The following is a 26,442-nucleotide window of genomic DNA, read 5'->3' on the forward strand; positions in this document are numbered from 1 at the left end:
CACAAGATTTTGTTTGAAAGGCAAAATTCAGACCAAAGCTAAAACCTTGACCTGAGATATAATGTTAACATAGGCACACACTCACCTGTGTTGTATAGTAGGAGCACAAAAGGCAGTAAGGAAACAAAGAATGAACTGATATAATCTAACAACCCCACACAGAGGCCACTCCCCCATCCCTCTGTCTCACTATCTATAACCACTCCCTAAAAGTTCTGTATTATACCCCCTGACCCAGTATCATGTTTAGCTGCCTATCAGGGCAGGGGCAGCTCTCCCACCCTCTCTCATTACCTCTCTTCTTCTCACCCAGTCTTAGTTAAGCTCATGCTCCTGCATGACCGCTTGTCCGTGGACTGCTTTAACCCTTTTCCTGGTTCACTAGCTCAAACAGCAATAAGCCTATTTGAGTAGACACATACATGCACAAACGCACAGAGATACACCCACAATTGCTCACATATACACACTCTCTCACGCACACACACTCTCTCACGCACACACTCTCACAATCATACAGTATCACTCCACCCCCGGCTGGCTGCCATGTCTGTACCCCACGCCTGCAGGCCAAGACCAACCCTCTATAGAAAAGCTTTTAATTTGATAACAGTGAGAGGAAGAAAGAAAGTGGAGCGCAGGGAGATCTAAAATGGGGAGGGTGATTACTGGAGGGTGGGTGGGAGTGATGGGGGTGTTGAGTAATGTCATTAGACTACGACTAGCTTTAAGGAATCTCCATTTGTGGAGCCCAGAGGCAGATCAATATGAAGACAGAGTGCAGAGAACGGCTGCTGGCAGCACTTCCCCTCTGCAACAGGAGCGGCTTGCCTGGAATTAAGAGAATTCTGAAAATCCCATTTTGGAGAAAGGCTGGGCCTCACTAACTCAGCTTGGACGTCTGCGTCCAGACTTACCAAAAACGATTCCCCCACATGAATCTTTTGTTCGGATAAATTTGGCACAAATAAAAAGAACACCCAGAACAAGCAATGTCCTTCTTTTAAAATAGCTGGAAAATGTAACTCATTGCTGTGCAATTACCCACCCCAAGTACAAATATGCATGTCTCGGACACACACCCTCATAGTAGCCTAATGATTAACTTGGAATGGAAAACTCCAAAAAGCTTTTCTTTGTGACTCAGTCCAGGAAAGCTGTAGATTACAGAAGAAAAAAAAAGGAGGTATACACTGAAAATACTGAAGCTCCAGCCAAAACACCCCAAAACCTCAAGTTCCACACATACTACACAGACACTTTTCCCAGCCAACTGACCTCTCCTTCAACAAATGGCTCTGTTACTACATAAACTGATAGTGCAACAAAACTTTGCATATCTTCAACCCCTTGCCGTGTGGCGATTATGTTTCTATTGTTAACATGTTGTGTGTGTGCTTGACTACAGCTTTGGCTAAAGATGTATGAGCACTCTGGGCAGGCCAAGAAGGCTTTAATTCCATGGTAGTCTCCACAAACCCGGCATCTGCAGCGCTGGCCAAACCCAACATGCCCATAATAAGCTACAACGCACTGCTCTCTGCTATGATAGACTGAGGAAACCACAACACTATGTCAGAAATAGAGCTCATGGGCCACTACTCTTGGCATAGCAGCAGGGACCCAATAACGCCTAAATGTCACCCACATTATACATAGCACGGAGGATAGGATGGGAAGGTTCAATCACTCATTGTGTCCTTCCACAGCAAATTAACCTTTAAGTAAATACGTGACACTGATGCTTAAAGAGAGCCCTTACACATACCAAATTGCTTTTAGCATGTAGTGTCTTCAGGATTTGCACAACCCCAAAGACCATCGAAGAGCACCAGACAGTTAACATTCTCCTGGAGTTATACGATAACATAAGATAGTTGGTCCAAGACTTCTATGTATAGTCCCCTAATGCTTAAGAATCCCATCAGTGTTTTACTTTCACAGGTCCATCTGCTGAACACTGCAACAGAACTATCACAGCTGCTACAGTATCATAAATAACGAAAATTCAATCATGAAATGTTCAATGACAGATGACATTACGTCCCCTTTTGGATCAATCATACTTTGCACACGTCTGCTTTACACGTGTTTGTTTCTGCCCCAGAGAAATGAGAAGAGAACTTGACAAAGCAACAAGTTAACTTACTATTGTAGGGTTTTTCCTTAGTAGACAATTTCAGATGTGACACTTTTTAAACTCCTGAATAAATATTTGACATGTGGTGGTGAGAAATGCAGAGTTTTCGCCAAATAATGTAGTATCAAGTGTACTATAGCAGGGCTCCAGAGTGCGAATATTTTGGTAAAAGTAAAACTACTGGTTTTGTCCTTCTGACTATATTATTATATATGACATCATTATGTTTGACAGTTTTTAGTAAGACATCAGACAAAGGTTGTAAACCATTGGTTTAATCTTTAACAATTTGTTATATTTTAAAAACTTGTTATATTATCCAATTGTGTAAAAACTTTGAAATGTAGCAGAGCGGAAGTTATCCAAGTTGCCAGATTGTGTACGAAACACAAGCTAGACACACAATTTCAACCTATCTGTTACCAGAACCTGGCAACCCACAACCCGATGTGGGCAGCTGCTCTCTGCGCAGACAGACAGGACATTTGACTGTGGAATTAATTAATTGCTGTTAAATTTTAACAAAACTAATGTTTATATAATGGTTATCTAATGATTAATTTTAAATGTTAACTGACCTGTGACACCCCCTCACTGTGGGTGAGTTTTATATGATCATTGTACATAGTTATAACAAAACACTCATCTTGCCTTACATCCCCCTAGATCCATTAGTTAAACTAATAGCAACTGAAAGAGTGCTGCTTTCAAGTTCCCTGAAAAAACGATAGCATTACTTGCTGGTAGGATCTCTTCCTGAAAAGGAGCCTCACAGCAGGACATTAGTTCAGCTGCTGGGAAGTGAGGTGTCCTTATAGGAACATGGATGAGCGATTGTAGAACAAGTAAAAAAAACCATCAGGCCTCAGACAGAGATACCGTTAGACATCCACAGAGGAACACAATCTATTACTTGGATCAATAATATTGAATAAATATTGCAATGCTCTATTTAACAGCAATTATGATATACAAGAAGTATTTTCACCAGATGCAGCTTTTAATTTTTGGCCATCTACAGAAAAAAAATGTTAGTACTTTTCATTGTATATAAAGTGGTAAAATGGTGTATGTAGTCTGCAATGATGAGCTTAATATACCTTATTACACATTGAATTTTGATGCTGAAACAATACACTGTTAAGTGGGGTTGTTAAGCTTTGGACAATGAAGACACACATATGTCTATACAAAGGCCTACTACAATGAAAGAAATGGTGTGTGCAACAAATGAACAAGAATGGGACCTAAGACGGGGACTACAATACATTCAGTATATTATACAAGTGTCCAGTTTGTTGTTCTAGCACATCTAGTGCCTACAGTCCAGCACACAGTTCAATGCAGCCACATGAATGCAGCAAGCAGGAGAAGACTTTGCGGTGTTTGTGCAACTCAGAAATATTTGAAAAAAAAAAAAAAGAATTGTGGTGCTGAAGGCTGAGAGACATTACAAATAAAAGGAAATAAGGCTGGAGAGGTCGTTCCAGCTGTTTTTCAAGAAACTAGAAACACCACGGTCATGAACCTTCCAGCTGCATGGATACAGTTAGTGCACAGAGGACTGACAGACATAAGGACAGATGGACATCAACAGGTCCATCTCCCTTTTACAGCTGTTGTCAGAGCAGAAGTGGCCCCAAGGCACAATGATTAACGCCTCAGTCAAATGCTACACAAACCAGATGGTAACGAAGGAAGAGAAGGGCAAAGTCCTCTCTCTCCCTTTCTAACTACTAGCATACACAGGAAAGCATGAACCCACACACATACACACAACATGACTCTCCACATATGCTCAGACATGTGTGCTAATCTTTAATAAACATCCTACCCACGGTCATGAAGTGCTCTACAGTAGAATTGCAATCACATGTAATGTAGCCTTTCCTACAAAACATAAAAGCAGCAGTATAAAAACACAATTATACAATAGGAAGGGTTTTACAACATAACTAACTTTGTGTGCCCAACCCATAAATGACGACTAGAGGGCGGAAGGCTACTCTGGGCCTTCTGGGAAAATAAGAAATGTCAGTCATCAGCACTTTAAAACGAAAAGCCTTACAACAAAAGAAACATGTAATCAAGACAAATCTTTCCTTCCTTCATTTTAATCATGTCCTCTAAACCTTGGGCAGGACGCTCCATATCAAACTACCCAAACAAGTTCACAAACAGGACACCACTTACCATCAACTAGGGTGGAACAAACCGTTCCACTACTTGTCATTGCGTGTATGTGTTTTCCTGTGCATGTGTGCACAAGCAGGCACCTTTTCACACATATGTGAGCCGTAAGGACTGTCATGGGACCAATCCATCATAGCTGATCCCTTCAGTCTGTTCTACGAAACATTTCTGACAAAACATTAGGTCTGGCAGAAACAGGCATCAAAGCACTCAGACACATATTGACTCAAATCATAAGCCCGATCCTTTCACAAGGCATCGGGCATCTCACATATCAAAGGTCTCCCTCAAACACTCAATAGCATCCCTTTCAGCTTGCTACATGAAAGAGAACACTGTGGTGTCTTATAATATGCTGTTTTCCCATTCACAGAGGCAAACTTCAAAGAGGGCTAAATCAAGTTGGAAACCTCTCACTGTCCCCTTGGCTTGGTGTTTCTTGGTATTTTAAGAAAAAAATTATCAGGAGGTGGCAGGGTCATTCATAATTTGGCACACTAAACGCTTTACCAGATTTGCTCTTTCTAGATCTGCCACTTTACACACTCTCTGGGGTGTCTCTGACTGGCAAAGACAGTCAAAGAGAGAGTGTGAATATGTATTGTGAACATCTGGCCAAGTCCTTATCACCATGGGAAAATGTCTGAGGACAAGCCAGTGTTATCCCTGCTCCAGGGTCTGTACTTGTCTGGACTTCCAACGGTGGTTTAGCAGTTCGACTATGTGAAACTGTCAAAGTAGTGCTTCTCATTAATGGGGAATTACAGAAAAACGAAAGGCTTCGATGCTGTCTGTCCTCCGCCTTTCGTGAGAGCTGGACCTGAGGCTGTTTTGCCTTCAATGCCACGCAGTCCCCTCCACACTTGAACCATGTGGGCAGAACTAAGTAAAGCCAGTAAATTGAATTATGCTAGAAGGGGGGGTGTGAGAATGAAACAACACAAATAGACTCAGACCGGTGAGTCTGTTTTTCACTCTCGCCAAAAAGCCATGTTAGCTATGAGTAACTCAGGTAGAGTAAAAAAAGGGAAGATCTGCGCTTGCACTCTGTGTCAACCTGGCACCTACATTTCCCACAATGCAACTCAGCTCACAACAGTTTGGTCAAGGATTTGTGTGTGTTATGCTAGCTAATGAAGCACTGAGCTGCTAGCCTCAAGCAAAGAGGAGCGGGCTACAGAGGTCTGGTAAGCTTACTTCTTCCTTTCACCACACACCGAGATTTTTTCATTTTCAAACTTGTAGCCTTCAGACCCAACCAACACTTACTCAGGTGACATCACTTGAGGCAATTTATTAGACTTTACACAGCTCCCTATGGAGCTACAAAAGGCATACAACTTTCTTCACATATGAAGTAGTACTCTCAAACACCTGGAGACTTTGATGTGTAAAATCAGTGGGTTTCTCCACTAAAGGGCACAGTAGCCACTAAAGCAACTAAACAATTCATACCTTCTATGTCCACGTGTCCACAAGGGTTCACTTTGATCTTTGTGATGTAAATTTCATCATCTGCCCATATCTGCGAGAGTCCATGCAGACCTCTATGTGGACATCTGCGTGCAGCCCATAATTTGTGACCACTTGCATTGTACGCATAGCAAATGCGCTGACTGCGCATGCGCCAGATAAAACAACATGGATTCTTGTTTTGAAGAGAGGTCGTGCGAGGAGATCCAGCAGACCACGTTTATGAATCTTATGTGAAACAATACAAAGACAGCCAAGAGGCGTTGAACTCTGGGCTCTATTCTCCTATTCTCGTTGAGTGGTCGTACATTATAGTTTCTCTTATTGCCGTCCTCTTGCTTTCTTCTTCTACTTTTTAATTTTTAAAGCGGTTGGCAAACAATGCTGCGGAGCATTACTGCCACCAACTGGAATGGAGTGTGGATCGGGAAATGTGCATGCATGGAACGCCAGACCAACACAGACCCCAACTGAAATATGAATGGAAGTGCTTCCACGTCTGCACTAGGTCTGCAGCTGTCCATCGCCGCAGAAAGTATGTCTGTGCCTTAATACTGTATCAGCCTGAGTAAAGTCAGTCAAGGACAGCCCCCATTCTTTGTGAGGTTAAGTGAACTCACTCACACTCGTCTGGATCATACAGAAAAAGTAAAAAATTTAAAAAATATGAGTGGTCGCAAACAGTCACTACGTTACAAAATAATTAAAGTTAAAAATGTTTAAACTTAGGCAACATTTTTCACCTATGCAGGGGCTTCAATTTACGATTCCAATTTATGAATGTGCAGAAATGAGATGGAAAAGGAAAGAGATTGGTGCAAAGTAAATGAAATATCGGGTGTTCCTGTGAGTTCTGACATTAGGCTGATTGGGTCGAGAGAGAGAAAAAAAACAAAAAAAACACAGGACTTAAAGTCAGTCAAAGTCACATCACTAAAGTATCCAATGAGAGTTCAAAACAAAAACTACAAAGTCTTGGATACTGATTCCCACATGGTAGTTGCAATGATCAGTGCCTGACTCTGGTTATAATGCAATTATCTGAGTGCACAAAAAGATGCAGAGTTTCCTTCTATCATTTACTCTTGTGTTTCACAATGACAGGGGAAAGAAAAACATCAGTACACAGACGGTTACTTTTGCTTGCCATACTAACTGAAAGCCACTTATATGCTCCCATAATTTACTAAAAGATTCCATTTTTAGAAAACTGCCGCACAGTTTCATATTTCACCCATTGTGTTATGGTGCATTTGAATGAGTTTGAATGACAGAAATACAGAGCAGCAAATTAAGATTAAAGAGAAAAGCAGTTGGCCACAAGATAGCTGAACCAATGCCAAAGCACCCACTCACTTTGGCATGGAAGCAATTTGATGCCAGACTAAAGCGAAGATAGAGAATCGGACCAGATATTAAAAGAACACAGATAACCTGAATGCCTGAATTGAATCTGTCTTCACCCTCTCGCACCAATTAGAGTTAACCATGATCCCAGAAGTGGTCCCACATCATACTCTTGGATAATTTGAATGCGAGTCTAACTTTCATGAGTGCCACAGGGAGAGAGAGTTGTTAATATTTTGCTCGATATTTGAAAAAGGATAAATATTTCACATATGCTGAATAAACACAAGGTGAAACAATTTACTAAAGTTTACAGTCATTTCCCTCTAATATCAAAATCCTTGTCATAACATCAAAGGAAACAGGCTGCTAAAATTCCCATCAACAACTGTGAGAATGGAGCCTTAATGTCAAAAACAATGAAGAAGCTGAATGATAACTATGTCACAGAGGTGACATTCCTTGGTGGTAGGGTAGCTGTCATCTATTCTTCTAGCTTTGGCCCATTAGGAGAACCTGTAAGCGGTCTTTCTCTTTGGCCCAGCTGGCTGCAGAGCACTATTACAGGGAAGCTGTTTGGACTTTGACCCCGCAGCCTGCAGAGAGCTGGGAAAAACTTTTGTGCTCCTCTGCTTCCCATCAATGAGAGATCCAGGAACCAGACAGGTTGCTTAATATTCAGTCCTTTCCCCTGCTGTTAGTGAGTTATGGTGGTCTAATAATGTGCATTCTAGCACTTGCAAGATTTTCTAGGAATAGGTGTTGTGATGCTTTTGTTTGGCGGGTGTTGTCCTCCAGAGAAAAACATACAAAGTGCAAAAACAAACAAAAAAACAACACTTCCCAATTAACTTTCTTTTGCCGTTACCATTTCTCTCCCCCTCCTCCTGTTACAACAAATGAGCTCACTGTTTTTACAATGATTAGTTCTTGAGGGACACATTCACTTCAGCAGTAAATGTACAGGGCCCAAGTGGTTTAAATGTTTGCCTAAAGATAACAACTTACACCACGCAGATCTGAGAAATGAACTCTGCTAAATCGGAGTTCACGCGGAGACAAAAGAAATAGAGGCAGTCAGCATGGATTCTATCAATATAAAGCCAGCCGCTCAAATGATATGAAACCCCAAGGCAACTGGTTCAGCTTGAGTGAAGACAAGGTTTCATCTAAATTTCTGCAGACCAAAAATTAAAAAAATAAATATTACTTTTTATAATACATGAGGCACAGCAACAGATAGCATAAATCTCAAGTAACAAGCGCAACAAAAAATACAGTTCAGGCCATGAAAGCACCACAACTTGACTAATCTGACTAAACTGGGATATGAAAGTTAAAACCTGGAAGCAATGTAAAGAAACAGGATTGTCATGAGAGCCATAAAATAGCGCTTTCCCACTGAGGTGAGTGTCTGCTGCACTTTTCCAACATGAGAGACAACCATTGTACAGACAACATACCTGTGATTGCTCATGGCTACACATGACACCAGAGCCACAGCAGCACACAAGGCTTTGAAGAGGACACAGAGCTTAAGAGAAAGAAACCCCCTCAAAAACCCTTCCAGCAAACCCTTCAGGCCCTCCCCATTAGGAAGAGGTAGCTGAAAATCACACCCACCACATAATCCACCACCTGTCTTCAAAAACATATGCAGAAGCCGGGAGTGATTCATTGAGAATCCAGGTACAAATGGAAAACACAGAGAGCACTCCAAGCTGGAGATAAACAGCCTACGACTGATTAAAACTGCAAAGCCCTCAGTCTGCCTAAGTAGCTTGGTGTCCTCGACGGTGGGTGATTATCCTGCGCTTGGCTTGGGGGTATATTAGACTGTGAGAAAGCAGTTAGAGAACAGCCAGCTGGTCTAGCCACAGCATCCTGGGTGAAGAAGCATTTCTATCACTGTGGAGCAGATGAGCTCTGCAGAGAGCAGCGCAAACCCCCTCCCGGGGCAACACAGAAAGTAGCGAGTGTTGGAAATGTGGCTGCTCAGAGATCAGCCTGGGTAGTTTGATCACATGGAAACTAGTTTTACACATACCAGCAGAGGACACAATACGATTTTGTTCAACTGTACAACACAACGCTGGTCAACATGTTGTCCAACCCATGAATACTCATTACTACATTATTACACAATTACTCAGTACTCATCTTGCATGGTTATGACGCTATCACAGCGACATATAAACACCTGCCTAAGTACTCAAAACTGCATCTGGGGTAGTTTCTGCTCCAGTCAGTGTCTCCACGACCACATTTTGCCATAATGACACACACACTCACAAGGTAAAAACATATATAAATATAATAATATAATATAATTAATAATATGAAGCTTCGGGTTTGTTATAAGTGAACTAAAACTGAAAAGAGCTGCTGGGACCAACAGCACTAAAGAGAAGTCTATTTTCCAGGGTAGAATGAATAACACACTTGACTGGTCCACGGAGAGGGGAAAGAGGTCTTTGTGTAGTGGCAGAGTCACGGTCATGGTGACAATTAAAGTCCCTCTGTCATGGGTTAGAGCTGTTTAACCTTTTGATCCTCTTCCTTCTTAATGTGGTTTTGAGCCTTTAAGGTTGTAGTACAAGCCAAAATAAAACATAAAAAAAAGAAGAAGAAAAACATGGACATTTTTTGCTCTCAACTGCAGCTTACTGAAGAAGTTCACAGTAACAGTAGTAGTAGAAAATGTAGTTTACATTCCCAGCATTGTATTCTCTAGATAAAGAAATTAAAATTAGAACAAGTGTTTAAAACATGAGAAGAATGTAAGCAAAAGAGTCTATAATCCAAAAGTCAACAATGGAATGATAACAAAGTAAATAAAGCAATGTGGTGTCACCTTTTTGAGAATTTCCTTTCATATTTTAACTAGTCAAGTTAAGTCAAACTACCCCAACCCCAACGAGGCATTTCTGATTGGCTACCTTTTTCCAGTGAATATTGCAATAAGGGGAGACTGAGACAGTGAGTAATCAGAGTAACAAGGAAGTTAATGTTCCTGTCAAGAAGACTACTTTGACACCTTCTTCTTCTTGAACAACTAGTGCTGAAGTGCTCTTTTGCAAGGCGTCTTGCAGGAGTTACATTTCCAAACTGGGAGTCAGCTATTGTTCAGCTATAAGTTGGAGAAATGTGAAGAAAGAAAGTTTTCTCATTAAACTTTCCTAAATGCAACACAGCAAACCGAGTCTTACATGAACAAATACATTATGCTGCTCTTTTGCCAAGAAATGCGTTCACAGCTGCATCAGCATAAATGAGCTCAGCAGGCTCTCAGACTACTGAAACCTACAATGTACAAGCATGAAAGCAGAATCAACGTTGTCATTTGAAGTGCTACCACAGTCAGTGGCACCGCCAGCTGAAAGAGTTTGAGAGCAACTTTCCAAACGGTGTGTCCTGAAGCGCCTCCTCCCCCCCATATATCCATGTGTCAAAACAGCGGGGGGGGGGGGGCTCTCTTCAACTCCAGCGCCAAATGTTTACCGCGAATGAGACCAAACATTAAAAGGTTATATCGGTCTGTAAGCCTGTAAACTTACTGCCACCATGGCACTTGGCACTGCATCAGTGGGAGCCTGGTGGTAGAGCTGCAGTCAACGACGCAGAGTGGAAAAACTTCCAGAAAGCACCATGCTGCTGCTGCTGCTGCTGGACCCCGGCTAACCACACACCTTTTCAGTCGCAGGCTCAAACCAAACACAATCACACACTTCCATTTTAAGCTCAGCTAAATCACGGTCTCTGGCGTAGTATGAATTAGACACAAAACCAGCGATATGCGCCGACGTTTTTTGGTCAAATTTGAAACCCGTTGTCTGTCGTTTCGACACGGTCAGCCGTTGTAAGGCAGCCACATACAATGAATAAGTTTTAACCGACACAGTGACCGTTAAGTTACAAAGTACCAAGTTCAAATTGTATCACATAAACACGGCCAGATAAGTGCGGTATCTATATAATAAATATGTCATTCAAATAAAGAGCTCTAGTGAATGCAAATTTCACCTTAAGTTATGTGCAGCTCCGGGAAATCCATGCAGCAATTTGCTCGCTCCCAACGTACCGCTGTTGCTCAACTTGTGGAGAGCCAACTACCCAGCTGTGACAACTGCTGTTAAGATCGACGCGATGACAACTACAACATCCGGTCTCAACTTTCAAAATAAATGTACCAAAAGATGGGTCGCAATGTTCACGTTTTGTTGAATAACAAATTAATAATTCCATAATGACAAAAAAAAACACAAAAAAGAATAGATTATTTGAGACGAGTTTATACCAGACTTAACTACGAAACAAACTTTAATGGTGTGCTATGTTCTTTTCAAAGTGTTGAATGACACATAAGCTTTTATTTTTTTAAACAGAAACCTGGCAAGTTCCAGCAGCAGTATATGTGACGTGAGAGGACTATCAACAAACAAACAAACAAACATGTACATAAATAAATGTTTATATGTAGTCATAGTCTATTTATTTTAGATGTATCATCTGACACCCATTTGAATATTTCTAATTTTGCTATTTTTAATTTGCATTGCTCATTTTACTACTTCTACTTTTCCTCCTTATGCTTCTACCTTTATATCGTCACAATAAATGATAAATACGTTTGTGTTCTTAGCTGTCACACCACATTTTTGTGGCATGAAGCAGAAATAGCCAGGCATCTTCTGATCATTAGTCCTCATACAATCAAATAATATCTATTTCTGCAGAACTGTGTAGTAATCAGTATTCTGTATCTTCTACACAACTTTGTAGAAATCATACAATAATGCCAGAATTACCACGTAACAGCTGTTTAACAAGTTTTTCTAGCCTCTAATAGTTGGTTAATGAATATGCAAGTTATAGCTACAGCTTGCCAGGTGGTGAGAAAGATGATCAGAGCCCAACCCTGGATAGCTGACATTTTATAAAATCTTTCTACAGACTACGCCTTTAATTATATTCTACAATCAGGTTGCATTGTACAAGCAAAGACTATTTATTTCTTTAATTACATATCTTACTACTGTTTTGGCATTTTGTGTTTATTTCATAACTGACAGGTCAGCTCTGAATCAAACTGTGGACATTGTGGTTATGTGGTATGCACTTTAACCATTAGGCCACCAGACACCCCAAGCCAAGTCAGCTTTAATCATAATGTTTTTTTATTTCTTTAATTCCTGGGTATAATCAGATTGCTGGCCAGGCAATGCTGACAGCCCATTCCTCAAAGTTTCCCAGGTAATTCCCAGACAAGTTAAATTAAGTGAGAAAATCAATTATCACTGAATAATTCTGCTCTCTAAGGGTAAAAGTATGCAGAGAAAACTTCCAACTCCCTTCCCAAGGGACAAAGTTTCCACTTACAACTGTCTATGTTTATGTTGTGAGAAGGATAGAAAGATATTTATTATTTGAAATATTTAATTCTGTATTTATACTGCATCTTCCCTCAACAGTCACTAAGGTATTCCTTAGTTGGCCCATATACAGTAGATGATCAATTGTATGAATTTGAGCCACTGTTTCTTTTAATTTGAATTAAATAATAGATTTTCCTCTTGGACTGGCTTGAAGCAATGTTATCTTTAAGACAGGTTAATTTGTGGACTATTACATGCCTTAGATAACTCTTCCCTGGTCATGTTTCTGTGTCTGAGTAACTGGACATCCCCATCCAACAAGGACTTCTATAGAAGCTAGTTTGACTGAGGTGGGCTTTGGGTTTCACTCCTGTCAAAACAGGTGCTTCGTGGTGTTTCCACATGTTACGCAGTGTCCTGTTAAGTCTAAACTTCTACATCAATTAATACTTTTCATGGCCAGGTTGACAATGTCAATATGTTGCTCTGGTCGTTTTCAAACATGTGTACAGCACTGGGAGACGGTGAACTATCACGCTGAATCGGCACCCTGCACTCTCTGCGCATGGAAACCCAACACTGCAGACCACTGAGACCAATCCTAAGAATGCCAAACACTCGGCAATACATATTCTTACAATTTTGTGGGTTCTCAGCATAGCGGCGTGATATTAACAGTTGCAGGTTTCAACATGAAGCTATTAAGAAATCTCATAACTCTCTCAGAGCCGCTGGCCATCTTGTTTATCTTGAAAGAAGAGAAGGCAACTCGCCTTGATTGCTACACTCTCGACTCTTAATCTGCCTAACACCACCACTGATCGTGGCTGTGGCAAACTTTCTGACAAGCTGAATTGATTTCAGTCAGTCTGAAATGGCTTATAGACCACCATTAGATGTGCAGGAATGTAATTCCAATGAATGACATGGATTATTAACTTCAGAGAGATTAAGTTCCTGTGGGAAACCCATCAACAGTAAAACGCTGTACCAAAAGCCAGTGGATGCCACTAGAAGTGCATCACTGTTGGCAAAGAGTTGAAGAAAAACCTAATCATCAAAACTGTGAAACTCTGTCATGAGCTTGTGATGGCTTTCATGAAGAATTTAGATCAAAAAAAGTGTGGTGAGTGTGTAACTTTTTTAATAAACATAAAAATGTAAACATGTACAGTGAATATACAGAATACACATCTTAGTAGGTTCAAGTTTTCAACACATTTAACAACCATTTACCAGTGGTGATATGACTACTGAGGCAGTACTTGCTCATGGTGAATGTCAACTAAAATGGTTTGAGATGAACTTCAATAGGCAGCAGACCCTCATTAAAACTTTATCCCTTATAATAAGAGTGTAAATGTCTGTGTAGTCACCCTTTTCACATCTTTGTCTTTAGGAACAGTGCCATCTGCTGTTAACAGAGGTAGAGTGGAGGGACCACACACGTGCACACTCTCACACAGAGAGTGATCCTTCCTACAACTCACTGCAATGCAGTATAAAAACACCTGCACATAGCCCATTTCAGCAGCAATGCCATTTGTCTTTGGGACTAGTTGAGCCAAGTATATGTCACTTCTCTCTGGAAGATCCAACCCTCAAATATGAAGCCTATTACCCATGGGATTAGACTGCTAAATCTCATATGACGGCTGAACTGTGTGGTCATCCATCCTGGCTAATTCATGAACATTCAACAGATGAAATATGATGTCCACAGGGACTTCATACATTAAAATTAAAAATGAGTTCTGTAATGTTTTCCGTCTGTATGGAAATGTATGGGGATAATACCACAAATGTCACATTAAGCATGGTTGAGAAATGTTAATCAGGTTCAAAACTGCCACTCCTATTCCAACTTCATCATTTTAGTAAACAATACTTGTTTTCACATTCACGTCATCTGCTCGGTATGTGACATTTTCACTGTGTACTAGCTAACTGAAAGAACTTGACCAACGCGACGTTATGCTGTAGCTCAAATGTGAGGAAAGTTGCAGATTGGAGCTTTAAAAGGAAACTGGAATACTTGCAGCACTGGCGGCTGATGTCATGATGTCATAAAACTCTGTCAACAGAGCCGTACCCTGGAAGCCTGAAATAATAATTGCAGCAGCTGCTTTGTGTGTGAGCCACTGATTCTGGTCCTCTTTCAGTAAGAAGTATTTATAATGTGTGCAACTTCGTAAGGTGCAAAAATAACAAGGCTCATCAACTGCATGAAAACATTCCTTCTCGTTTAAAAAACTTTTTGCACTTCTACTGTTAAGTGCTACAATGTAATCATAACATTTGACCCCAATTTCATACATCTGTAATTAATGTAATTTTAAGAAGTGAATGGGGGTTAGGTGCCGCTTCGCAAAATCTCCACTGCGTTCATCTTCATGAAAAAAAAAGGAAAAAACAAGAAATATAAGTGGTCAATGCTGTTAAAATGAACGTGTCTCTGTTTGTCTGAATGCCACATGGAAGCAATGTGGTGCAGCCCTGTTATCCATCAGTGCTTTGAGGTGAGAGTTAGAGTGGAGGAGACTCGGAAGATCTGAGGCAGCATGTTGCTCAACTGGTAGAACATCTCCTCTGAGATACTCTGTCAACACAAGGAGACACACAAAGTGACAGGCGCAGGATTAGTGAGCAAAAAGGGACTAAGATTTCTGCAGCACTAATGTCAAAAGAAAGTCTCTTGTGTACACATTTTCACCCACATACTATGACAATGGAAGGGAACCATTAAAAAAAAATTTTCATGTGTCCATGAACACAAAAATACATCTGGACTGTTTGTGTACAGCCAGGTGCTAGCAGCCCCTGCAGTACCCTTCGGTTCAACATCACAGGGTCTTTTTCTCCTGAGGGAACAGTAGTCAAGATGCTGAAATGATGTCAGCTCCGGCAGCTGTGACTTTGACGGGGGAACATACCGTGTAAGTCTAAGCATCGCCACCCGTTAAATAAGAATGTTAAGAATGTTAAGTATTAATCTTTAAGCAGAAACAAAGTCGCACACACATCATTCAACCACACACAAGCCCACAGTATATATTTAGCCCTTGTGTCTGTTTGAGGTGTAGAAAACAATGTTGTTTCAGTAGCTGCTATTTTGAATGGTGTTTGAGCATGTAGCTGACAGGAGGCCAATACAGTTGGAGTCCTTTGATGCCGCTGGTTTTATCATCTTAAACTGTCAACATGAGATCATGCTATAGGCTCTGCTGCCTTCCTGACAAACTACATAAGCTATAGGTATACAACATCCAGCTAAGCCCAACATAAAATAACAGTCATGTTTCATCCAGCACTGAGGTCACAATTACTTGAAACTATGACAGAAAACCTTGATTCAAACTTCAGCCTGAATATTTCTCCTCTTTTACTTGTGGACCAATATCAACTTATTTACATTATATATTAAGATACAACATTAGACCTGGAATTCCAAGTACACCTCAGTGTTGGAAAGCTACATGTTTATCCCATTGCTTATCACACATTTACATGGATGAGTCTCTGAGCTTTCTTTTATCACGGGACTAAAAGCACTGGTCAACAGACCCTAAAGCTCTATAATCTATGATTTATCACATGCTTTCCAAGCAGTCTTTCTTCTCTGCCTGCATATAAAGGTATGCATTGTAAGACCGGGTGTGCCTTTTGTGATGTTGTGTACATGTGAGGCCTTAGATGTACATTTCTGTTGAATTAACATAAAGCTTTGCTGGCAGGCGTTCACTCAGAGGGAGACTGTGCATCACCTCAGCTATATGTTGTAAAAACCATAAATATAAGCAGTACACTCTGTTCTCACCTTTGGCACCAGAAACTGAACTGTGCGTGATATACCTCCATCCCAAGAGGCCATCTCCATCATGAAGCCTGCAAATAAAACAGAATGAAAGTAACTAAATCTTCCATCGTTAAATATCAATTTGTAATGCTCAGTGCATTCTAGGAATTATTTTATAATGTGCTGTTTCATAATTATGTTGTTTTGTGCACCTACTTTTCAACTGTTTAAACAGCGTTAATACGTGCGTCATAGGTAATCAAAGGTCATAGAGAACAAATTAACTTGACTTAATTTCAAACTTTGTCACCTTTGACACATTTGAATACCAGCTCAGCTCGCTTAAGACACCACGGTATGGTCATCTCCTGCAGAGAGATGAGAAGAGAAGTGAGAACAGAAGTGAGAACACTGAATCATTTTGTTTGTTGTCTTTAAAACAATGTGCAGCAAAACTAGATTATAACATGATAACACGTCAGTCTGATGGTGCAAAGACTGATTCAGGAAGTGGCAAGGAAATTAAATTTCATTAAAAGGGCAAGAGGCTAAATTCTTTATAAAACATGATTACCTCTTATAGACAACTTTAATCAGAAAAGGAAATAAGGTGCCGTTATTATCATTATTTCTATTATTTTTATCTATTTATCTACTTCTTTTTAATTCATGTGTCCAAAGATTTTCTGACTCTCCACTGGTAAAACAATTTGTAAAACAATTTTTTTGACATCCCCTTTCCTCCTTGGTGGTGTTGGTTCTGAGTCATACTAACGGTTGAAATTGTGACGCATTAAAGGAAATACCTAGTCACATGCTGCTTTCCTATGAAGAGTGTCACACTGCACAGAGTCTTACACAGGTATGTAAATTAAGTACTGTATATATTACATATTAACTGGAACAAACCCAAAGTCTCCTGTCAGGTGACCATGTCAACATTCAAAAATGACAAGGGTTTAATAGATTAGAATTGGCGTGTTTTTGCTTCTTGCGTATGCTACTTCTCATCCCCCAACACTTTTAAGTGTATTTGGCTCCAGGCTGTTGGAGGTGACCTCAGCAGGTACTCATCTGTACATCCCTCCCTTTCTCACAGTGAGGAGTGTTAGATAGGTGAAGCCTCTGCCACACACACATATAGCCTTTTAGCTACTAGGGAATATGTTGTTCCCATCCAAAGTCAACAAACTGGATTTAAGAGCTGGGGGCAAGGGTGTCAGCGAGGCCTAATGCCTAGGCCTATGCCAACTGTGTCACCCGCTAACCGGTTTAACCCCAAGATAAACCACATTGGTTTGAGCAATGGGCCTTTGATGCATTAGCAACAAGATAGTATATTCCAGAGTTTTTCATTATGACTGAAGTAATTGAGGCCTGAAAAGACATTTCATAAAACCAGAAAAATGAACATAGCAGTTGTCAAACTGTGTAAGAATCACTGTCTGCAAAGGGCCCCCTTTAATTGGTTTAAAATCTTTTCAATTTCCTCTCCGAAAATGTTTTAACGTGTATTACAGTGTCACTGAGCAATTTTTCTGTGTTCCCGTTTCCTCAAACTCCAAAATGGTCTCAAAGGGGGGAAAAAAAAAAACACCTAAAAATACAAATAGGAGGCACAGCCCTGTTTTATTTTGATTGCAGTCTGTACTTCATGTAGACAAACTATGCCAGTTGTTTTAATGCCAAAACGCAAGAATAGGCTTGTACAAATAGGAAAACATGTCTACTAAAAGGAAAACAACACAGAAAGTGAGCCAGAAGACAGATGGAAACTTTTGATGTGAAACCAGAAGCTATCAATTAAAGGTCCTCTGGTTCCCGAGGCTTCAAATGTTAGAAGACTTTGGTTATGTAAACAAAGACTCTTGATTAGACATGAGAAGAAAAGTTGCACTGGGCATGTTGTGGCACGAGTGCACTCCAGACAGTGGCTTGTTGAAAATCTACTTTCCATTTTATGGGATTCATAGTTTAATATGATTTAATTTTCATTCAGTTTATGAAATAACAAGGAGCTGCCATTTAGGTTGAAAGGAAATCCCAGACACATTCATTTTCAACAGAAAAACATCCACCTTATATTGTCTGGATATTGGCCTAAACTCTGCTTAATTCAGCCTCAGTCAATCAGTCACTGAAAGCTTTCTCTGAGTAGACTGCTGCTACATACACTGCGAGGTATTAGGCAGTAAACTGACACGTTTATGACTCTCTACTTCGCCCTTCTGGCTTTTAAACCTGGGAAGTGATAGTGTGTTGCATGAATGAGAAAGAGATAGAGAAGAAATTCTCACTCTACCATCCATTAGAACCACACAAACTTGTGCGGCCAGCAGGTTTTTCTTCACACACACTACCACTATTACAAACTACTTAAGCTTGACACAGAAGTGCAAGACTAAAAGAAGATAGAAGAATATGCTAATAGGGTTAACGATGTAGGAAGAGCTGAATCTGCCCTGCTGAGCTGTTCTTGAGCAACACTGAATCCATATTAGTTGCTGAGTCTTGTTGCTGAACTCCGAAAAGGAAGCAATGTGCACATCGCAGCACCATCTACACATCGAACCGTTTGCAGTACTCCCACCTAGTCTTACCTCTGACATGTCGTGGACCAGCAGCAGAGGGACCGTGACAGTGGTGATGTCATGTGTACAGCACACCTTCAGGATGTTCCTCAAGCCCATTATGGCCGGGTCCCGTGCCGTGATGTTCCCCGAACGGACATTGTCGTCCACGCACAGGTGGAAGACAACATGGACCTCTGACAGGTTGGAGTGCCGTGAGATGTAGAACTCACCTTGAGGAAAAGAAAAAGTAGGTCAATTGAAAGATGGACAGAAAAAAAATGAGACATAACTAGTCTAAAAATGTCATTACTGAATAATGTGGGATCAATAAATCAATGAATGTTTGTGCGTGTGAAATATATACTGATAACCATTACCTGGTAAGATGTTAGAGGGATTTCGTTCAACATTCTTGCTCTTATCATCACTTCCATTTCTTGGAACCTCTGTAAAGAAATAATTCAAATGAAAAAAGGATTGTGTGTACAACCACAATCAGTGTACAAAACAAGTGATTAAAATATCTAATCGGGATGCTTAATGGCGACAGCAGCTGGACTTTCCTTGAAAGGCTTGTAAGCTAGCCAGACTGTTTCTATATACAGCTCTACTCTACAAACCACTATGCTGTGCTGTGATGTGATAAAGATCTGGACACAGTTTTTCGTCGACGTATTAGCAGTGATGTAAAGTGTCTTCTATTTCCTGACTGTTTAATCCCCCCTCTCGTACTGCTGGTATGTCACTGACATTCTCCAACTCTGTAAAAAGCCTTGCACTGTTACAGTCATGTGTACAGTTATACTCGCCTTCAGTTCGCTCCTTTGAAGAGAGAACATTTAAGTCTCGTGTTTCTGGTGCCAAAATAAGAGTTAAAGATTCCCTTTCTCATCTTGCTAAACAGCAAATCAGGCAAATTAGAGATCAACCTGAAAGCGAGTGTAATCTGTGTGATGAGAGAAAAAAAAACAACCACTTGTATCTCGTGTCACTGTAGTACAGTTAAACAAGGCCTTGAATAACAACATTAGTTCAGCATTTTATACTGCATAGCTGGCTAAAAAAGGTATCCTGGCTGCCTAGAATAATCAGTCTAATTCAGTAGCGTCTACCCAGGTCACTTGTTGCACTTTTAATTTTCTGGTGAAATCAGGACATCCAGGATGAGATCGGTGTGACCCTGAGCCTCACAAAACTTGTTGTTCTCTTTGCTAATCCTCCTCAAATGCTCTGTGTGCATTACAGCTGTGGTTGCCATGAGAAAGTGCAGCTTCAAGTCTAACCCGGTTGGTCTTTCTGCTTGCTGCTCCGCTGGGCTCTGGCATACAGCACCACCTGCTGCACCTCCTCCAGCTGCTCCTCCAGACAGGGAAAGTGGAAGTCTGTACACTCCTTCGCCACAGTTGCAAAGTCTAGAAGTCAGCACAAAAGAGGCCAAGAATTTAATTATGCATGAAAAAAAGCCTCCCTTCTGGAACCAAATGACTATCTCACAGAGCTTATCTCTGTGACTCTGCTTTAAAACAATCAATACATACTTAAAGGTGAATGAAGTACCTAGTCTTTAAACAAAACATTTCAAGAGGTGTGAATAAATAGTGTTATTCTCCCAGTAAAGATAACAGACAACCAGAGTGAGTCATGAGTAGGACCAAAGTAAAAAAAAATTAATTGGTGCCAAAATATAACAAAGCCCTGCAGAAATGTGCAGAAATGAAGATCAAACAGGAGGCTGCCAAAATAAAGGCTTATCTTTCCACAGCACAACACTATCAACTGCCCATGTGAAAAAAGAAAACACATTTACAGAGATCCACAAAAAATTACGAAAAATATTATATTGAACATGTCCCCTGACCTCGCTTGATGCCACTGTAGGAGTTGACCCTGTTGTCAACTAACAGCACCAGACCACAGAGTGAGGAGGAGTACAGTGAAAGGGCCGTCTGTAGCCGCCGCAGTTTTGCTCCGCTGCTGCCGTGCCGCCGGTGTTTACAGAAATCCAGCACATCCGCCCGGACCAGCCGCAGGTTGTGCATCGTCTTCAGTTGTGCCCCTGCTCAAAAATAAATGGCATGCACGCAAAGACACCTACATATCTTAAACAGGAAAATCCATTAGAGATCACATCTATACTGCATTTTTAAAAATCAAAGACTTATAGTACCACGTACAGCCATCACAATACTATGTATGAATGGCAGCAAAGAAGAGAATGTCATTACCTAGGTGTATGGTGAAACTCTCCTCCAGCTGAGGCTGCTCCTCAAACATCCTGGCCCCAGAATCTGCAAGCTCTGACAGCTGGTTGGGCTGCATCTTAATCTCCTCGCTGGAAATTAATCATGCAAACAAACCCATCAGTTAAGACAGCTTTCAAACACAGCATAAACAACATATATTCTAAAGGCTTAAGAAAAGAACAGTAATAGAGATAAACTTAAGAGTTTCATCCCAAGAAAAAGCAAAATTGAAACCCGGAACAAGATATTAGTCAACATATACGGCAACCCTTCATACAATAAAAACAATAAAATAGGAAATAATGCAGTTCACAGATTAATTATAGTCCCAGAGTCCCAGTTATAAGGATTAAATTTTCTCTTTTCTTTGTTTACAAAAAAAGAAAAGAAAAATTCAGCCTGGATTCTGTTTACAGTTTTCCATTAAAGGCTACCTTTAACTAAAAATGCATATTTATGAAGTGTTCAAAGTGCTAATGTAGAAGTATTAAGTTCCACCTACACATAACAAAATAATGATATTCATCATTAAGAAAAAATGATGCAGGGTCAGCACACTGTGTGAGAAGCTCTTAGCATGCAGGTCCTGGTGGTTTCAGTGTTTTGATGGAATAGCTGATATATGCGGATGGAGAGTGTAAGACCTGAATTTAAACCAGAACTCAACAGTACTACATTACTGTTAACCCCTATAAGATTTTTTTTTTCACCTCTTTTCCCAAGATGCCATTCATAACCGATACTGCAAAGCTAAGCATCAGTCATACTAAGACGAACGTTTGACTTCTTGTAATCACTTCAATTAATATGTAAATGTAGCCTGTGCTCCAGAAAGAGATGTCATGTTTTGGATTAGAACTGCTGGAGTGCAGCTCCACTAACACAGATCACATAAGGGATATTTCAGTAGTTCATTAATTTTATGTCATCTTTTGAGTCAACGAAACAGTTGTTTGTGCTGATTCTACTACTCTACTGTGTCTTAGCTTGTCTTCCTAGTTTTTGTCTTTTAATCACTGTATTTTATCAGTGTAAGTTTTATTATCACCCTACTTTTACAGTTAATCACTGTACAAACAAACCTAACATGGACTTAAATCTCAAAGCTTAGACAAGCCCAAGCCTCTGCGCCAGAGGCTCAATGCCGGTGGATAAAGACGTGCCGCTCTGTCGCCGACAATCCCACTCGAAGCTGCTGCATCTGCAGATTTCATTCATCCGTGTCGACACCGCAGCTTATTTTTGCTACCTAAAAAGAGTAAGCACCTAAGCACCTGACTCCATCATTCCTTATCTTAAATCTACAATTTTTGCTTTATTCTCAGATTTGAAAGACTAAGTGAGATTGTCACAGAACTGAAAAAGCCTGTTCAGGTGCGTTTGGGTGTAACGCGTAAAGGAAGCCCACAGACATTAGAAGTGTGTAAACATACAAAGATTATGCTTCAGTGTACACACAAATACAACATGTTAACACAAACACATACAGACAAACTCACTTTATTTTGCTGCTATTGTTGGATTTCTGTAGGTCCTGGTGCAGTTTGATGACCCACTCCTGGTACTCCTGCTTCTGAATGCCAGTAACTTGCTTTAACTCACTGGCCCACTTGTTTTCCAGCACCTGTTTACAGAAGACAATGTCTAACATTCAGGAACTTTAATATGACTGGAACACACAACATATTTTGACTAAATAGGCCAAACCAAATCTGAACCTGTGAATGGAGAATTCACTAACCGAATCCTCTGAAATACCTGCAGTCAAACAATAACTTTGACTATGCACTGGGATGAAGGTACACCTGCTTTTAACGCTGCTAGAAACTACGGAGCACTCTTAACTTCTTTTTTACCTGCTGTGCATCAAAGTGCTGAGATGCCACTGCATTTACATCCTGGTCACTCAAAGTGTTCCCCAGCTCGTGCATCACCTTGTCCATTTCAGCTGCTTGTCTGTCAGACAGAAAAATATTATATAAGAGATGAAAGTAAAAGGGAGAAAGGTTTAGAGGCACAGACACCACTGAAAGATAAAGAAACATTTTCAGATCACAATGGTATGGCTCCAACATTCTACAAATACAAAAGTGTGTTATAGGATATTTTTACCCCTGGCGTGTTGGGTCAATTCAAACTCTGGTCGATTAGCCCATTTGTGTGAAAAGTCTAAACCCGTGTGAAACCTGTCAGTCAAACTCTGGTGCAGACTTTATAACTGACTTGACTGAGATCACCTGAAAAGGTGGGTCTCAGTCCTACTCCAAGCAAACTATGATGCAGGTTGTTAATGGTGTGAATGCAAAGCAGACCAACCACAGGATTTTATAATAATAGATGTGTGATTTTAGTGGTAATTTAGATGGTTTATCTACAATCCAGTAAATCCAGCGTATAGTTACGAAAAAAGTATTTGGAAACCATGTGAGCATGTCAACACTTAAGTGTGGGGATTTATCCTGATACATAAGAGAGTTAAAAGACTAAAAGAGGTGTATGAGCTTGTGTCCTACTCCATCTATTTTAGCATATACCAAAAAATATTATTGTCTCAAGCCAGTTATTTATGAGTTAATGCTTTCTGAGCTGTTTGGGACACCAGAGAAAATAAAATAAACACATGAGGCACAGTAATGTGCTATGTATAACTCAACAGAATTTGAGCGCCGATGATGCACGATTACATCAACAAAATTCTCCACTAATTTTGTGATACCCGTCAATCCAGATGGCTTCATGCTTACAGCTCTTGTGGTTTGTTTGTAAAAAGTCAGTTTAAACATGGACTGGACCAGAATTACAAATGAACAATATATAATTTTTTTCCTTGGTCCTCCCGACCAAATTGACCAAATGAATTTACAAAGATTCCAGGCAATAATTCCTAACACCCACCTCTCCTGAAGCTTCTTAATCTCCATGTCTCTTTCACTGATGAGCTCAGAGATGCTAACAAAGTAGTTGTGCTCCAGGTTGAGTAGAGTATCTGAGGCAGGGGAGTGGATCAGCTCATGGTAAACATCGGCAAAGTCCTCATCCCAACTGGGCTCTTCGGGCCGGGCATGTTCCAGTGTAGTCTGAAACAGTGACGAAGGAAAGACAATAAGTTCTCCAAAAGGACAGTTGGCAACAAGAATTTCTATTTCAAAGTGGTTACAAAAAGACAACGATATACAACCGTGGCATTGCAGGGTTACTATATTGTATGACATATTATCATGGCTGATGAGCTGCTGCATGCACTGTGAGTTAAAAGTGACATGCAAGAAGCTGACGTAGTAGAAAGGGTTCAAACAAAATGACATATGTTCACTATGTTGAGAGGAAGACAAATGAGGAAGGCAATATGCAATGTAAACACATTTAAGGGTTTTGCAATAAACCAGGGCAGTTGATGATCCATAATTAGAAAAGCAACAGAACAGTATTCAGAATCTGAAACTCCTCTATTTATACAGGCTCAGGAATCTGCAGGCCACACACATGATGGACACTGGAAAGCTTCCATGTGTATTTCTGTGTGACTGCAGTAAAACGCTGAGAGGTAGCCAGTCCTACATGTCGTAAATGTCCGAGTGCAGTGGCCAGAAGGGCTTCACAACATGAGCTGAAACGGCCACTATCTTTTTATCAGTGCCTTAGCAAGTGTCAGTGTCAGTGTGGTTTTGCGTTAAACCATATTAACTTATTGACCATCTTTAAAAATGAAAGAAGAGACATTCACTTTAAAAAAAATAAAATAAAAAATGCGTGAGAGAGCACACCATACTTAATTTAATTAGAAAACCATAAGGGCCACTCGACGTCTCACTAGACTGTTTGTTTTGCATTGATCCGTAATATAAAAGTGATGACTCCAATCTTAAATATGTGAAACCACCACCAAATATTGGATCTCTGGGCAGAAATGCATCAAACTGTAACCAAGTGTTATGAGTAGGAGAGACATTAAACACAGGACGTAGGCTTTTGTAATGAGTTTTTTTTTTTCTCTCCAGAACTCATGAATTATCAACTTGCAGATGCACTGTGCTACTTCTGTTTTAATTACTTTAATGACCCATGACTACCCTGAAGTTAGCAGGAGCATTCAAGGACACTTCCGAAACACTCTGCTGTGCTACTCAGAAACATGGAGTAGTAGATATACGATCAGGGTCCGCTGGACAACCAGTGTCTGAAATTAACTTTCTGGAACACCTGCCAAGAATAAAGCATGCCGTCCACATTATTAACAGACATTTTTCACAGAAATATCTTCCTACACAATTTTAAATATATATATAAATATACGTAAACATCAAACAAACTGACTTTGAAAAAAGTTAACTTTAAGTGGATGATTTGTCTCACTAAAGACTAATTATGTTTATGGTATTATTCCCTAAATGATACATGATACGACTAAGTGATGCAAATCAAATAAAAAACAGATCTTCAGCTTATAACAACAGGCACCATGGCCACCCTTTATAAATGTGAGAGATGTGTACAAATCCAGATGAATCCAAACACATACCATAACTCTAGATCTGTCAGGAGCTTCCCATGATTATTGATACTGATATGAGAGTTTGTGGTATAACCATGTAATAACTATTAGAAGTGCTGATGTTAGATGTTAAATAGATTTTAGGCACAATAACATACTGAAAAGTGTGATCACCTCCACATAAGACCTGGTCCATGCATTGGTGAGCTGGTTTACATCTACTTCTCCTGTAGTGAGTCTCTGCAGGGCAAGCTCTGCCTCTCTGTCATAATCCAGGATGGTCTCGGTTTCAATGAAGTTTGAAAGCAAGGTTTTCAGCTCTGTGGGAAGAGATGCATGTGCAGCAAAAGCCAGTCATTTCCCAAATGTTTTCATTTCTGTGCAAGCCAAGTAGTACTCTGCAAAATCAATGGGTTGGATATATTCCAATCGTTTAGATTTCAACCTAACAGCATGCTTACAGGCAATACTGTCTCTTTCCAAGGAAGACATGTGGAGAGAAATAATTACAGTTCAAATAAAGAAAATCTAATTTTACTTGTCCAACTGTGTAGATATGGATTACAATTTTTAGGTGGGAGATACAGTGAAGTTAGTTGACGACAGATTATAATTATTGTTATTTCCTTCATTCCTGTATAAAATGTGGTTTCTAGAATTTGAAAACTGAAACATATTTATTTATGTTCTCTTATATATAGGGTACATTATATAGTATATAAGGGGTATATTATAGAGTTATAGGGTTTAGGGAGTACATGACAAGCTCCCCTGAACAAACGATTATGTTTGGGTTATAGATGGCTAATG

General features: G+C 40.2%; 2 protein-coding genes across 2 annotated transcripts in view; both read right to left on the reverse strand.

The window, feature by feature from the left end:
- Window positions 1–11,294, reverse strand: part of LOC111666094 (solute carrier family 45 member 3) — a 31,380-nt gene extending 20,086 nt beyond the window's left edge. The window contains exon 1 of the mRNA XM_023421321.2: window positions 11,177–11,294. The gene's annotated coding sequence lies outside the window, so the exon portion shown is untranslated. The remainder of the gene's footprint in view (window positions 1–11,176) is intronic.
- A 2,361-nt stretch (window positions 11,295–13,655) lies between these two features.
- Window positions 13,656–25,980, reverse strand: ferry3 (FERRY endosomal RAB5 effector complex subunit 3; the record flags this gene model as incomplete). The annotated part of the gene is made up of 12 exons (XM_087177980.1): window positions 13,656–15,127; window positions 16,346–16,413; window positions 16,635–16,692; window positions 18,925–19,127; window positions 19,275–19,343; window positions 20,181–20,309; window positions 20,756–20,953; window positions 21,123–21,229; window positions 22,640–22,764; window positions 22,997–23,096; window positions 24,036–24,217; window positions 25,807–25,980. Coding segments are annotated over 12 exons (1,506 nt in total), but the record flags the coding sequence as incomplete, so codon positions are not given.
- Between the last annotated feature and the right edge of the window lie 462 nt (window positions 25,981–26,442).

Source organism: Seriola lalandi, unplaced genomic scaffold (genome assembly GCF_002814215.2).
Source record: "Seriola lalandi dorsalis isolate HSWRI2012SDOR001 ecotype SW California unplaced genomic scaffold, Sedor1 jcf7180002054671, whole genome shotgun sequence".
In the NCBI taxonomy this organism is placed as follows: Eukaryota; Metazoa; Chordata; class Actinopteri; order Carangiformes; family Carangidae; genus Seriola; species Seriola lalandi.